Source organism: Triplophysa dalaica, chromosome 6, assembly GCF_015846415.1.
Source record: "Triplophysa dalaica isolate WHDGS20190420 chromosome 6, ASM1584641v1, whole genome shotgun sequence".
In the NCBI taxonomy this organism is placed as follows: Eukaryota; Metazoa; Chordata; class Actinopteri; order Cypriniformes; family Nemacheilidae; genus Triplophysa; species Triplophysa dalaica.
The window spans coordinates 7055784-7071587 of record NC_079547.1 but is presented as its reverse complement, the minus strand read 5'-3'; the positions used below and the strand labels follow the sequence as shown (position 1 = coordinate 7071587).

Here is a 15804-nt window from a genome sequence, read left to right as displayed (position 1 = left end):
CTGCATGACCTTTTTTCTTCTGAACAAAAAAATAAGATATTTTAAAGAACGTTGGTAACCAAACAACACCCCAGTGACTTGGACACAAAACATAATTTTCGATATATATTATATATTTTGTGTTACACAGAACACAGAGTCATATACTGTACAGGTTTTGAAAGAAATGAGGGCGAATGAACGATTAAAGAACTTTTCGGTCAACTGTTGCTTTAAGTCTAAACAGTACGATTTTAAATATAAAAATCCCTTTCAAAATCTCCATAGAGTAATTTATTATTGATATGAGCATGTATAAGTCAGTGTTTCAAACTTGCATGTTGAAATAAATGTTATTACAAAATTCTGCAGTTCTACACACATACCCAAAGCAACATCCATCAATCAGAAAACAGAAGTCATTCATTTTGACACAACTACATACATTTTTTGACATTTTATTGTTCTTATTCATCACCTTCTTCATCTGGTGGGTTTGGTGCAGGACTTCAAACTCATTTAATGGCTATAAACGAGAAGGAGTTGCATACTTAATAGATTGCAGATGGTGGTCCTTAATAGATGGCAGTCCCTCATCTGATGTCATAACATATATTAACTTGTAAGAGCTAAGAGATGATTTCTCTGAAGAATATGTGGTTTTCTAAACATACGGTGTATAAGTATATGCATATTTCTTCCTCTCTCTTTGTGTTTGTGTGTTTGTAGCCCTCTGCACTTTTTAGTGAAAACCCCCGCTCAAGAAGTCACAGGGTTTGTTTCTAGCACTTTTATTGTATCATATTACAGCCTGAAATGCAGGTTGTCCATCTGAGCAGATGCATGCAGTTTTTTAACCAAATACACTCAATATCTTCGGTTACATGTTTTATCAAAAAGGAGAATTATTAGCATTGGCTTCTAGCCTCATACTTAAAAAATGAATGACTAACGGGATGTCTTAGCTATACAAACATCTTAATTTCCTCTTCATAATGTGTTACACTATTTTATCTATATGATATCTTACATTTCACAGTGGTGTGCTATTTTAGATTTATAAAAGCTTAATTAGAGGGCCATTCTTTAAACTGGTTGAGTCAAAGATAAACGGCACTTCCCCACATATTCCTTTCCCACACATTTTCCCCAAGGTCAGCAATTTGCAGGACATTGTTGGATAAGTTTCATATTGATGCTGTTTGTAATCAAACAGTAATATTAATGAGTTTAGATTATTTTCGACAAATGACTTTTTGGGGCTGTTTAGTAGTTCATCTAAGAATAGAAAGTCATTGCATGTGTAAATGTTACTACAATTTAATGGTTTCCGTGTGTGAAATTGTGTATAAGGTGAAGTCTGGTAAGTTGTGTAGTGAATGGCTTTGTTCTGCCTTCAGGGCTCACTGAATGAAGAAAGTTCAGTTTCTGGCTCTAGGCGTTTCAGTGGCTCCAGCACAAGAGTCGTAAGGCCCCATCTTTACCTCTCTCCCTCTGACAGGGACACGACCTGTCGCACGGTGCCGGTCTGGGCTTGTGATGCCTGTTGCATGGTTTTAGTTTGTGTCTTTGTTTGTTTGTCATGAGGTTTTCTGACAAACGTTTGGGGAATTTTCACTTGTGAGCCTGCTACACCGTTGTGTTCAGTTGCATACAAGGCTCTAATAAGAGTGGTTTATCTCTTATTTAATAAAGCATGCTCTTTTTACTTAACCACTTGTTCTGTAGCTATTTTTCTGTCTGTTTTTTGTGGTAGACTTGTGGTTGTTTACATGTCAGAGAGATTCGGCAACCCCCCTTGCACGGAAACCCACTCAGGTTGTGTTGTGTGTCATTCTGACTTAGAATGTGCGCATGTTTTTTCAAACTCTCTTGAATCTTCGAATTCAAATATTTTCCCTCTGATGCTGAGAGGTAACACAATTTTCGCAATCATCTGTTTTCTGTCCATCTTATTCTGTTTATTTTTATGTGCCTGCTTTCCTGGTCAGCCCTCAGACTACAACGGCTTTTTGGGCTCCAGTTCAAGGGCCTCATCTAGGGCCAGTTCAGCTCGTGCCAGTCCTGTGGTGAGCTTTACTTTTCATCCCTACCTCAACCTGCTGCAAGTTCAAAGTCAAGTATACTATATGTGCAACATATAGAAGTCCATGACAACAGACATGTTCTCTTTTTTTCTGCATTAGTGGTTTCATAAATCCTGCATGAATCTTCTTTGTTTTTTGGGGCACCCTCTAGTGGATGAAAAATTCTTGGTTATGTCCCTGAACAGATGGCCTCAGGGATAACAGAATAGACTCAGCATAAAATATGTCAATTAACTACAATATTGCAATTTTTTTCAACCAGGTGGAGGAAAGATCAGACTTCCTAGAAAAGGTCAGTAGGGTCATCCGCATACAGTGTTTTTGTGATGGTAAAGGGATAGCTCACCTTCAAAATAAAAGTTCTGTCCTTATTAACATGCCCTATTGTCATTTCAAATCTGCTTAACTTTCTTCTGCAGAACACACAAGACGATGTTGGTAACAAAAAACATTGACTTGCATCGGTTTTGCATCCATACATTAGAAGTCAATGGGGCCAACTGTTTTTGGTTACCGACATGTTTTTTCATCTTATTTTGTGTTTTGAATCACACAGATTTATAATGACAACAAGGAGAGTAGGCTTAATAATGACAGAATTTTCATTTTGAAGGTGAACTATTCCTTTAAGAATAGATGCAGTTATGCTGACAAACACGAAAGGGACAATATATTGTACTATACAACCACTAAGTGATCTACCACTCCAAGTAAATTTGTAAACAAAATCCTCAGGGCTCCAGGACAGCCTCCACTCTCTCAGCTGCAACTCTTGCATCCCTTGGTGGAGGCTCATCAAGAAGAGGGAGTTGTGATACCTCAATTTCAGCTGACACTGAGGCCTCCATACGAGAAATGAAGGTAAAATTGAGGTTAAGAGTTAACAGTTAACATATTCAAGAATGTTGTTGTTATGGCACAAAACTAAAATTAATCAGAAGATGGCACCTTATATGATGATCCCAGATTAAAAACCCAAAGGGGTATCTTGACCCAGCTTTACAAAAATGAACACAAAAGACTGTAAAGATCATCTTTGGAATTTTTTTTCTGTCAGGACTCCCTAGCGGAGGTGGAGGAGAAGTACCGTAAAGCCATGGTGTCCAATGCTCAGCTGGACAATGAGAAGACCAACCTCATATATCAAGTGGACACCCTGAGAGAAACGCTGATGGAGATGGAGGAGACACTGTGTGAGACACGCAGAGAGTGTGAGGAGAAAACCAGGGTGATACAAACCTCCTCTAATTCTTGACATTTACAGATTACAATTGCTAAATATAGATTATGTGTATCTTCTCAGAATCCAATCAGTAAAGATGGTTGTTTTTGTATTCTCTGCCAGGCGCATGAGCGAGAACGTCATGCTCACAGTGTCCTGATAGGCCAATTCGATGAGGTGAAAGAAACACTCAGGCAGAGTCAAGAGTTGTTGACGGTGAGCATTGTTTGTGACTTAGATATAAAGGGGAACATGTTGTGAAGAGCAAAGCTCTAAATCGTGTTTTCTAGCAGTCAAAGTTCCCCTTCCTTTGTTTACTTAGCAAAGATAGATTCTGTCACATTCCTGTTTTTCAACTTTTCAATTTTCTGCTTCTAACTATTCTTCTCATCTGTATGTTTTCCACTGCTTGCCCTCATGGCCGGGCCTCAGAAAGCCCAAGAGTCACATGGGAAGCAGGAAGATTACATTAAAGAGATCTCTGAGCTGCAAGAAACATTGGAGTGGAAAGATAATAGGATCCGGGTACAATAACTTTCCATGGCCATTTATTTCAGTTATGTCACATAAAAAATCTGTCTTTTTAGACTTAAAGGTGTCCTTAATATTTTTTCCTACCAGTTTAAAAAGGAAAGAAAAGCACTTTTCGAAGATGTATATATAAGCTCTCATGAGATAAAAAGTTGTTTTACTTTATCCACACCACTAGGTATCAGTATAAGATACTGAACAAAATTATTAATTGTCTTTCATAGCATTTTGTATGGATTTTCCCTTTAAGAATTCTACAAATTCTTCATTTGCTTGTTTAACTTATTAACCTATTAACTTGTTAAGGATCTGAACGCTTTGTGTCAGATGAAACTTGTAACCTAACCTTTAGTCTTTCCTTAACACTTTTGTTCTTTCCCTTCCTGCTTGTTCACTTCTGTGGATGGTTGCATTAAGGCCTTAGAGAGGCAGAAGGAGTATTCAGACATTTTCCATGATGAACGAGAAGCTCTCAGGGATGAGGTTTACCGGCTTAGAGATGCTCTGAAGGTAGACATTTAGAAGGAATATTGGGAATTACAGCCAGGATATTAAATGTATAAAACATTGCATAATTATTGTGAGAGCAATAGATCATTTGAACGTAATAGGAAAATATAGGAAATTGATGTCTGATTGTATTTACGCATAGAAACATGGAATAGTGCTTGGATGTGAGGTGACAGCCAATGGGGCGGTTGATGGGCATGCTGATGCAGAACCAACCTCCCGATTGATTCAAGACACTCACACACCCAGCATGAGTGGAGAAAGCATGTTAGGTAAGTTAAGAAAACAATTTAACTGACAGTTCCTTTCATAAGTGTTGTAATGTTAGCTCTTCTAGGAATTTCTATGCATGCTTGACTTCCGCCTGTCACAGGAAGAACCATAGGAAGTTTCCAGCTGTAGAGACTTAAAGCAGAATGATATGGAAAAATGCGGTAATACGGTAGAACAGCTCTTCTATATACCACTGCTGTTTGCCACAATGTAGAGCATTTGCTAAATTTAACCATTTTCAAAATGTTCCATTTCTCTCTGCTTTAAAGGCAGAAAGCATCATGTTGTTCAGAAACAATTTTTGTCATGTTGGATGTATATCTCTTCACATCCTGATAGCAATCAAGAAGTATAGTGGTCAAATATTATTTTATTATATATCTTCTGTGAAAGGCGTAAGAAAACAAAAAACGACCAATAAAAACATTCTGGCTGAACGTTTTGACGAGAGCCATTGGTTGAGACTGGTCCTGCGTACATTTTCAGCAAATGTATTTTGCATCCCACTGCGTACCCAGTTCACACAGACATAATACTTCATCGATGCGCTCATGTCCGCTATGTCAATGCAGGGAGAATGGCGGAGAAGCAACAACACCTAACTTGCCGGTAGAACTTTATTACACAGTGACATGTTACACAAGCGACAAATTGCTACATCAAACTCTGACGTAAAACGATTGTTTGTTCGTTCCCACAATAATGTTATTCACTTCGTACTGCAATGTTTTCTCAATGGTGTATGTACCATATGTCTCGCTGTAGCGCCCTCCAAAAGCTTCCGGTCTGTGCTCGTTCATGTGTTTTGAAGGACGTGTGGGTTCTGACGGCGATTCGCATGGAGGGTGGCATCACGATTACTGTGCTAGGAGGCTAAAGTTAGCACCTTACCTTACGATTCATTCTGCCTTTTAAGTCTCCCCAACCGAAAACTGTAGGCTCCTTCCAGTGAAACATGGAAGTCACGCATGCATATAGAAAATATACTGCTGATGTAGACACGTCAATCCCTTAAACTCTCCCCAAAACATACACAAGCAGGCACATACACAGAAGTATGTAGAGCAGCAGCATGTTACATGGGGAAAAAAAACATAAACATCACATAAATGTACATAGAATTCAGCCTACCAAATAGAGTTCCAATGTGACAAACTGTTCTTAATTATACTTAATTCTAAGTTATTCACAATAGTAAAATTATGTGATTTTTCCATGAAATATATTTCATACAGTATAAACAGTATAGTGTGTATATAAAACGTTGAATGATTATTAAATTAAACACAATTTTTTATGTCTATTGATTAATTAAAATAACATTAATTAAATGTTGCTTGCTACTCTGTATCTGAATATTTGAATTTTTATACTGCGTTTCAACCACGACAAAATTAAGAACATTACATCTCTTTTAAAATATTTTTTGATGATCAACCCTTAATTCAATCAAGAAGTCAAGAAAGAAAAACTCAGGCAATCTCATGACAATTCAATCAATCTCTGTGTCTTTCTATATCCTTGGAGCCTTAATTGCTCAAGTCATTTGAATCCAATCAAAAGCTTTGTTTTTCCATCTGGCATCTTATCTTAATTCCAATGATGTTACAGACAGAACTCCAGAAGGGCATAAAATCCCTAAAAAACAAGATCACGGGATGAAGATCACTAGAGATCTGTGTGGGACCACCCAGGTGCTTGAGAAGGTTCAACAGATGTTTGCCCAAGAGGGTAAAAGAAATAAGGACAATTCATTAGAAGGATGCTTTAACATAGATGATCTAAAGTCTGACCCCTCTACTGGGGAAAATGACCGTTTCAGGAATATGACTGAAGACCATCCCACAGGAAGTAGTGGACAATCAACGACTTATTCATCTGAGAATAATGCAATTCGGACACAGAGCAATCTTCTAAATCCTAATAAAAACAATTTAATGATATTAAAGCAAACACATAGTAAAACTGACAAAGAAAGAATTGACTCAAGCCTCGAAATCTCACTAAATCTGTTAAAGCCTGAGTGTCAGATAATGTCTGACAATACAGTACGGTACAGTACAGTGACAAGTCAGGCAGAGATTTGGGAACCCATAGGAATTGTTGAAGCAACAAAAAAATCCCAGAATCTTATGTTTGAACCTATCGGCTGTATTGGAAAAAAAATTTCTAATGTCAAAGAAAACAGTAAAACACAGTCCCAGAACCAGCAAGAGACGGAGAATGAGTCAGTGCAAGTGTGCCTACAGGATGACACATGTAGCATGCCAATGGAGTACGAGGGCGTTGCTTTCTTTCTTGATAGTTGTCAAGAGGCTGTTGCATTCGATGCTGCTCTTTTAGCAGTAAATGAAATAGGTTGGTGTGAGTCACGAAACGAGAGAGTTGTGAGAGTGCAGAGTGCAGAAAACACCAGGCAGACCTTCTTTATGACCAAGAGGGAATTAAATAAGATATTTAACTGTGTTGTTTTATGATTTTTTAAAATGATTTTATGATTTGCTGTTTTTTTATTCATTACGGACCTGCACTCCTGATTGCAAATATGACATGGACATGCAGAATCTCTTTCTTTTTTTTTGAGAATTGTGAATATTAATTTTGTCACATGTCAAGAAGGAATTTAACTGATTGCTATACATTGCTAAGTTCATTAATATAATAGTTTATTAAAGAATGTACAATTAAAACAAAATAACCTATCTTGTCTATTTTATAACCTCTCTGTAACACTCCAGCCTGTCCCCTGCCTGTGTTTCCCATGTGTTTTACCTTGTCAACTGTTTTCACCTGTCCCTTGTTATTGCTAGTTAGTCCCGCACCTGATTCTGTTTTCCCCGAGTGTTTCCATTTGAATTTAAGCCCTGTATGTTTCTCAATTCATTGTCGGTTATTGTAATGTCTACATTGTTTTGTCTTCCTCGAGTTTCCTGTTCCCGGTTTGGTCTGTTTATGTTAGTTTTGGATTCATCTTCATTAAACTCTTGGATTATACCTTTTGTTAAGCTCATCGTCTTTCATCCGTGTCTACCTGTGACAGATCTGTGTAGATCATTACAATAACCGATAATGAACTGACAGGGAAACATACAGGGCTTAAATTCAAATGGAAACACTCGGGGAAAACAGAATCAGGTGCTGGACTAATTGGCAATAACAAGGGACAGGTGAAAACAGTTGACAAGGCAAAACACGTGGGAAACACAGGCAGTGTGTTTTTAGGTGCACACGATGCACATTATTAATACTTACTGTACATTTATGTAAATAAAAAGAAGACAGTGTAAGTCCAGGAATCTCAGAATCACCATGGACAGACTACTTAAACATATCAAGTCATCAGACATCCAAATTACAAAGATACGTTGATTTTTCATATTGAACCTACCTGTCAAATAATATTTTTATATGCCTCCTAGCCTTAATATTTGCATATCTTGTGAATGCCTAGACTCTACACTTTAAGTTTACCTTTTTATAATTTACTTTACAAGATCTATTATATGAATAATGGTAACCCACAAGTAATGATTAAACTGTTACTAGACTCTTCCAAAGGAATTACTAATGATTTGAATCAGTATTTTAAAGTGAACATCATGGTTACCCACTAGTAATGACTTAGTAATGAAATAGTAAGTGTTACTACACTCTTCTAAAGATCCAATTCATTAGTCATTCCTTTAGAAGAGTCAAGTAAAACTTGAATAATTTCCCCAAGGCTTACCATAATGTTCACTTTAAAATACTGACCCAAATCATTAGTAATTCCTTTAGAAGAGTCTAGTAAGACTTGAATCATAACAAGTAGATTACCATTAATAATATAGTTGATCGTGTGAAGTTAATTATGAAATGGTAATCTTAATAAAAAAATATTATTTTAAACACATTGAAATTGTATAATTTATATATATTCTTATTAACTGTAACATTAAAAATATGTTTTGTATTGTGATGATTGGGAGTACTGTTTTGTTGATAGCAATATATATTGCGTTTATTGTACAAAGGAGAGAAGAGAGGTAACTGGAAAGTAATGATGAGAGATGGAATGTGGGATCAGGATATAAACCAGTTCAGACATGCACCAAGGTCCAAGAGCCAACTGCACATTTATGTCTGGGACGTAGACCACAGTGCTAAAACTCACAATACAGCACTGAAAATATGTTGTATTTTGTTTTGCTTAAAAAAATAAATGTTAGGGTAAAACCAAAATCAAAGTATTTTGTAGATGCATGAACAGTGCGCTAATTTTGCCCATTGCATGTGTATGCACCTGTACATTGTCTTATTGTGTGCAAAATGTTTTGCTCATTTATTGAATGTATTTATGTTCAAGGAAATTTCTTTGTCTTTCAGAGATCAGATTGAGGAAGCTGGTGGAGGAAAGAGAGAGTTTGCTCGAACAGGTAAATCCTGTCATTTTATGCTTTGTGTGTAACTGATACTGTGGGAGAGTGATAAGATAACCCTGTCAGAGGAAGATATTATCATTCTTGTCATTAGGATTTCATCAGCATGTTTCACCAAGCTCTGTTTATGTATGCAGGTACAGACGTTTAAAGCAATTGCAGAGCAGAAACAGAAAAATGGGACAGAAGAGGTGGGAAGCACAGACAATGATGATCTACAGAACGGTCTAGATCCTCATATACTAGATCTGCAGAGTAAGTTCCACCTTTAAAACACCTAGAAGTCAGTTGTATACCAATGATAAGTCTTTATATAGGCTTGAGTTTAATATGCAACTATGCTGTCTCGTAAGCTTATTTTATTTATCCACATTTACGTACTTTACATCTATAACCTACATTACCAAACCTACAGTACTTGCTTTTCCCACATCCCTCCTGTAAACTGAACTCCTAAATGTAATTACCCAGATAGCAAAATCCATATGGCTTACTTCTATTTGACATCTGCATTTACATCTTCAAGACATCTGCTTATCTGCAATATGTCTCGGAAACGTCTGAACGTTTGCTAAAGATCTGGAAAGCTGCTGCGTTAAAAGGTCTGTTAAACATCTTAGAAAGAGCAGCTTTACATCCATTCTTAATCATAAACATCTTACAGACATCTTCTAGATGTCTATATGACATCTGACAGCAGACATCTATTGCAGATGAGCAAACTATGTATTGCATATGTCTTGCAGATGTAAATTCAGACGTAAGCCTGTATGTATGTGTACTATCAGGGTAAATATATGTTAAAGTTTGCTGATTTGCATTTTTTTTTCCACAGGAGATTCAAATCGACAGATTAGTGACCTAAAATTTAAGCTGGTCAAGTCTGAGCAGGAGGTCACAGCACTTGAGCAAAATGTAGGTCATGGTTAAAAATAAAACAACAAACTCTGAATATTTATTTTCATCATCAATTGATATATCCTGCTTTCATTTCTCTTAAGCTAAATATGCTTAGATGTTATAACATGTAATCTTGGTCATGTGGCAGATTCTTCGTCTAGAGGGCCAGGTGACTCGCTATAAGACGGCCGCTGATGCTGCAGAGAAAGTGGAAGATGAACTTAAAGTAGAGAAACGCAAACTGCAGAGAGAGGTGACGTTTGACATGCAATTATGCAATAGCATTCAATGTTTCAAAACTTTTTACAGCATTTGATGTAACAAGCATTCTAATGTATATTTGCCACGTGTACTCTATAGCTGAGATCTGCACTAGACCGCGTAGATGAGCTGGAAGCAACCAACAGCCACCTTACGAAGAGACTAGAGAAGATGAAAGCCAATCGGAGTGCCCTGTTGGCTCAGCAGTGATGCCCACCTGTACCAACTTTGATAACTGGGCATGGTTCTTATCGCCCTTTGGCACCAATCATTTGCCAGCTGTATGAAACTGAATCATTTATGGAAACGAACAGTTTAATAAAGCTAGACCAGTCATATTCATGCTAATTCAGGCCTTGTGACATTCTGAAATATGGCTGACAAGCCTAATGTCAAACTTTAATTCAAGCAGCTTCCAATTGGCTGCTTGTAAAATTCTAAGCAGATGACATATCATAGATATTTAAACTGGGGCTCATCAAAGGGACCTTTGGAGAATTTAGGTCCTTCATGAACTTTTAAAACTTGTTGACTTGACCGGACTGCTTTGTGGACCTCAGACCAAAGCACCCACAAGCAGAGCACGGCTTTGGCAGCATGTTGCGTTAGTAAATCAGTGGAGTTGGACTTTGATTTACCTTATCGAATTTTGCACTTTATTCCAGCATCAGTGTTCCACTTCTCTGTATGATTTGGAAATGGTTAAAAATGTATATGTGGATATCAACAATCATTAGATAATGCTTGTATTTGCAGGTTAATCCCCTGGCATTGTGTAGGTGAGATATACAATGTATGCTATCAGATGCAGAAATAGACATCTGAACAAAAAATAGTTTTATTTCTTGTTCGTGTGAGCCGTTTTAAAAACAGACATGTTCGTGTATACATCACTTTGAAATTATACAGGCTAACTGTTTCATGAAAAACTCATGCTATAGTTATTTGTGTGTGTGTGTGTGTGTGTGTGTGTGTTTGTGTACATAAGATGTTATTAATTTTTGTTCAAAATGCAATGGTTTTGTAACATATTGAAGAACATACTTATACAATTCAATAAGAAAGATCCTCATAAGCTTTAAAATATTTCAATCGTTTTCCTGTTACTCAATTGGCTGAAGCTACTTTTTTATTGTTGAAAAAGTATTGGTTCTGTTTCACATCAGATTTTACATTTATTTAAGTAATGTGGGCCAAAAGATAAATGTACATTTACCACTGACTAAAAAAGACACGGTCTTTTCCTTTCCATGTATTAAGCCTGTAGATATACTGTATGTGGTGATCAGTTTAGCAAAAGCACAGTTTAGCAAAACTCTATTTCATGTCAAGTACAGTCTCAGATCATGGCTCATATATATATATATATATATATATATATATATATAATGGTCTGAAGGCTAAATGGACATTTGACGACACCAGCCTTTAAAGATATGATCCATAAGTCTGTAAATATTTTGTTAACACAACACACAGCTGTTTTTTTGAAAATGGCTGTTATAACAATTTCAATCATGGTCTCCCATTGACAGAGTGTACCACTAATGCATTTAAAGTTTATACAAATTACGTCTTGGTTTCAGATGTAACCTCTGTTCCCTGATGGAGGGAACGAGACGTTGTGTCAAACCGACAGATGGGGATTGACTTGAGAAACTATCATCTTCTGACTAATGTTGAAAAGGCCAATGAAATATCGAATTAAATTTGCATGCCGAGATGTTCATTGGGTTTTACAGCCTGTAATTTATGGTCCCCAAGAAGGGCGGGGACCCATTCTAGATCTTCTGTCATCTTCGGTCTGTCCACTTCTCTAGAGATTGTGATCCGGCATAGTGCCGTGGCATTTTCCATAGGAACCCCATCTGTCGGTTACGGATGTAATCTCTGTTCCTTGATGGAGAGAACAAGCAGTTGTGTCCTTCATGCCACAACGCGTGCCACCAGCTGCAGCAGTTGAGAGAGGCTCTCAGTGAATGAATGCAGAATGCATTTTTTTTTATTTCTTTTTGATGCAAATTAATTCACCAATTTCATTGGCCTTTTCAAAACTAGTCAGAAGATGATAGGTTCTCAAGTCAAAGCCCATCAGTCGGTTCGACCCAAAGTCGAGAATCAGACAGAAAGGGAACCATATTTTGTAAAGAAATGGAGTATTTTTGCAATAATGTTTTTTTCCCTGTGAAACTGACCATTTCATTAACACAAGAAGTTCACATACACCATTTTTGAAATCAGCTATAATTGTGATTGTCATGCTGTTATATTTGCTGGGTAAACGGTTTTCTAATGAGTTGATAATTATAAGTTTTGCTGTTGTGCAACCATATGAGACAACGCACCACCTCATTAACACACAATTTTACTGAATACGAACATGCGATCTAAAGAACGTATAAATTTGGAATTAACAGACATTACAGTAAATTATGACTTGTTTACAGCTGTTTGGTATGACATGGCATAGCAAGAAATAAATTCATTCAATAACACTGACCTACTTGTTATTTATGTACTATTTATTATATATTTATTTGTATTTATGTACAAACAAGATTTATTATATGGATTTTTCAGTTTATTATACCTACAAACAATGGTGTTCAACAGCAGCACTTCTTTTGCACTGGGAAGTCATTTCTGCTTTCTGGTTCAATTTCATGTAGGCTTTGTAACTTTCAGCAACACACCATGTTAGGCTTATGGCCGTCCTCTTCTTCTTCATCAGAATGATAAACAGGACTTTTAGCTGAAACCATAGTCCATTGTGATTGTTAAAAAAACCTTAAGTCCACAAGTGCCAGGGCCCGGTTGCGTGAAAACTCTTAAGGTCAGAAAACCGTTTGTTATAAAGCCTATTTTGCCTAAATTAAAGTCATCATGTCCATGTAAAATATCACATAATGTGTCTAAATACATAACACAAAAATTTCGGCAGAAGCAGTAAACCATACAGGTTTTTGTCATACTTACAGTTGTGTTCAAAATTATTCAACCCCCACTGAAATTGATTGTTTTGGTCGGTTTGACATTGATTATGATCATTCAGTCATCCTGCTTACAATTAAATCAAAGAGGCATGTGTAGGTCAGACAAATATAACATAACATTTATAATGAAATAACCACAAATGTCTTTTCTGAGCTCACATCATTATCAGTTTTATTCAACCCCCAAGTGACATTCAATCTTACTACTTAGTACAACATCCTTTTACAGTTTCATTTCATTTCAGTTATAACAGCTTTTAAACGCGAAGCATACCTTGACACAAGTGTCTTGCAGCGATCTACGGGTATCTTCACCCATTCATCATGGGCAAAAGCCTCCAGTTCAGTCACATGCTTAGGCTTGCGAACTGCAACTGCTTTCTTTAAGTCCCACCAGAGGTTCTCAATCGGATTTAAGTCTTGTGGACTTGGAGGTATGCTTGTGATCATTGTCCTGTTGAAAGGTCCAACGTCTTCCAAGCCTCAGGTTTGTGACGGACTGCATCACATTGTCATCCAATATCTCCTGGTACTGAAGAGAATTCATGGTACCTTGCACACGCTGAAGCTTCCCAGTACCTGCAGAAGCAAAACAGCCCCAAAGCATGATTGACCCCACGCCATGCTTCACAGTAGGCAAGGTGTTCTTTTCTTCATAGGCCTTGTTCTTCCTCCCCCAAACATAGCGTTGATCCATGGGCCCAAACATTTCTAATTTTGTTTCATCAGTCCACAGAACAAAATCCCAAAACTTCTGTGGTTTGTCCACATGACTTTTGGCATACTGCAGTCGACTCTTCTTATTCTTTGGGGACAGCAAGGGGGTGCGCCTGGGAGTTCTGGCATGGAGGCCTTTATTACGCAGGGTGCGCCGTATTGTCTGAGCAGAAACTTCAGTACCCACATCTGACAAATCTTTTCTCAGTTCCTCAGCAGTCACACGGGGACTTTTCTCCACTCTACGCTTCAGGTAGCGCACAGCAGTCGAAGTCAGCATCTTCTTTCTGCCACGACCAGGTAGCGTTTCAACAGTGCCCTTTGCCTTGAATTTGCGAATGATGCTTCCTATGGTGTCTCTTGGTATGTTTAACATCTTTGCAATCTTCTTATAGCCATTGCCCTTCCTGTGAAGAGTAATCACCTGTTCTCTTGTCTTCCTGGACCATTCTCTTGACCTCACCATGTTTGTAACCACACCAGTAAATGTCTAGAAGGAGCTGAGTATCACAATCATTTTAAAGCTGCCTAATTGGTGCTTATTAGGCTGTATTGCTGCTCCCTGATATCCACAGGTGTTTTCAATACCTGATTGAAAACACTTCATTGAACCTCTGTTCTTCAGAGTGGTAGTCTTTAAGTGGTTGAATAATTATGTCAATGAAGAATTCACAAAAGAAACATTTACTACTGTATTACAAAACTAAATGATGTCATTTTAGTTGCATATGGTTCTTTAAGAAGTCCTTGTAGGATTTCATTCTGAATACAATTACAAATGTACACTAAATTCCCTAAAACCATTTACAGCATTGGGGGTTGAATAATTTTGAACACAACTGTATGTTTCGTATTCATGAACCATACTGGTTTTTGCCTAGCCGTATATGCATGGTATGGAAGTAGGTGGTTTTAGATGGAGGTTATTGTAACAAACCCTTTAAAGAGGATGAACTTTAAAGATAATACATTTGTGGAGGACATAGGGTAAAGCACACAAGAATTTCAGAAGAGAACGTCACGTTTATTGACAATTTAATCTGATTAATTAGAAAACTGTTATTTAAATAAATATATGCATCAAGTCAAATAATCAATGCTTTGCATCTCTTCACGGGACAAATGGTGACTAAATATATAATTCACAGCAATACATTCTAGTGGTTAATCGATGCACCACAATACCAAACTACCCAGACAGAAGTTGTGAGCCGGGGCCCAACTACACATTTTCGAAGCGATATGCAAGACCAGTTTTAATCGGATAAAAGTAAAAAAATATATATTCTTTTGCTCGGAAAAACAAACAAAACAATGGAGTAAAAAGTAGTCAAAGTAGTCAAAGTACACAATGTCACGTTCCTGCTCTCTTGTTCATGTTTTGTAGTCTTGTGTCTGTGTTGTGGCAGTACCCACGTTTTTAGTGTGAAGAGAGACATGGCATTGTTTGTTTTGGCGTGCCATGCCCTCTCCCCGGTTTTTTAGGTCCTACTTTGGTTTATGGAGTGTCCAACAACAAGTTTATGTACATAAATAATGTCATAATAATAGACAGTTATTCGTACCTTACTTGTTGACTGACTCTCAAATGATTCGTTCCGCGATTCATCCGTCTAGGCCCCGCCTACCCGCTAACCTTGTGTCATGTGATTGGTCAGATGGTGTAGTCTGTTGTTATTGGTCAAACGCGTTTATCAATTGTAGCAAATGGAACCCCACTACCATCACTACAGGATTACGGTTTACAAGTGGTTTGATGTCATGTATATTATGTGTGTAGCTAGAGATGGCGGCAATTACTTTTGATTGGTCTTTCTTCATACACTGCGTGTCAGAAACAAAACGTCTTGGTTACGGAAGTAACTTTAGTTCCCTGATGGAGTGAACGAGAAGTTCTGTCGAACCAACAGATG

At 37.4% G+C, this 15804-nt stretch overlaps 1 protein-coding gene across 8 annotated transcripts in view; it reads left to right on the top strand.

Moving 5' to 3' along the window:
* lrrfip1b (leucine rich repeat (in FLII) interacting protein 1b) overlaps window positions 1-12680 on the top strand; it is a 33068-nt gene extending 20388 nt beyond the window's left edge. For 4 of the 8 annotated variants that reach the window (XM_056750793.1, XM_056750792.1, XM_056750790.1 and 1 more), the window contains 13 exons: window positions 1971-2048; window positions 2329-2358; window positions 2802-2927; window positions 3124-3294; window positions 3412-3504; window positions 3721-3813; window positions 4237-4329; window positions 4472-4601; window positions 8968-9017; window positions 9158-9275; window positions 9856-9935; window positions 10069-10173; window positions 10281-12680. In XM_056750793.1, the coding sequence (XP_056606771.1) occupies window positions 1971-2048; window positions 2329-2358; window positions 2802-2927; window positions 3124-3294; window positions 3412-3504; window positions 3721-3813; window positions 4237-4329; window positions 4472-4601; window positions 8968-9017; window positions 9158-9275; window positions 9856-9935; window positions 10069-10173; window positions 10281-10391 (1278 nt within the window). In that variant the 3' untranslated portion in view covers window positions 10392-12680. Of the gene's footprint in view, window positions 1-708; window positions 754-1379; window positions 1446-1970; window positions 2049-2328; window positions 2359-2801; window positions 2928-3123; window positions 3295-3411; window positions 3505-3720; window positions 3814-4236; window positions 4330-4471; window positions 4602-8967; window positions 9018-9157; window positions 9276-9855; window positions 9936-10068; window positions 10174-10280 lie in introns of all 8 variants that reach the window. The other 4 variants (XM_056750789.1, XM_056750787.1, XM_056750786.1 and 1 more) reach the window with 2 other exon arrangements.
* Window positions 12681-15804: the final 3124 nt, after the last annotated feature.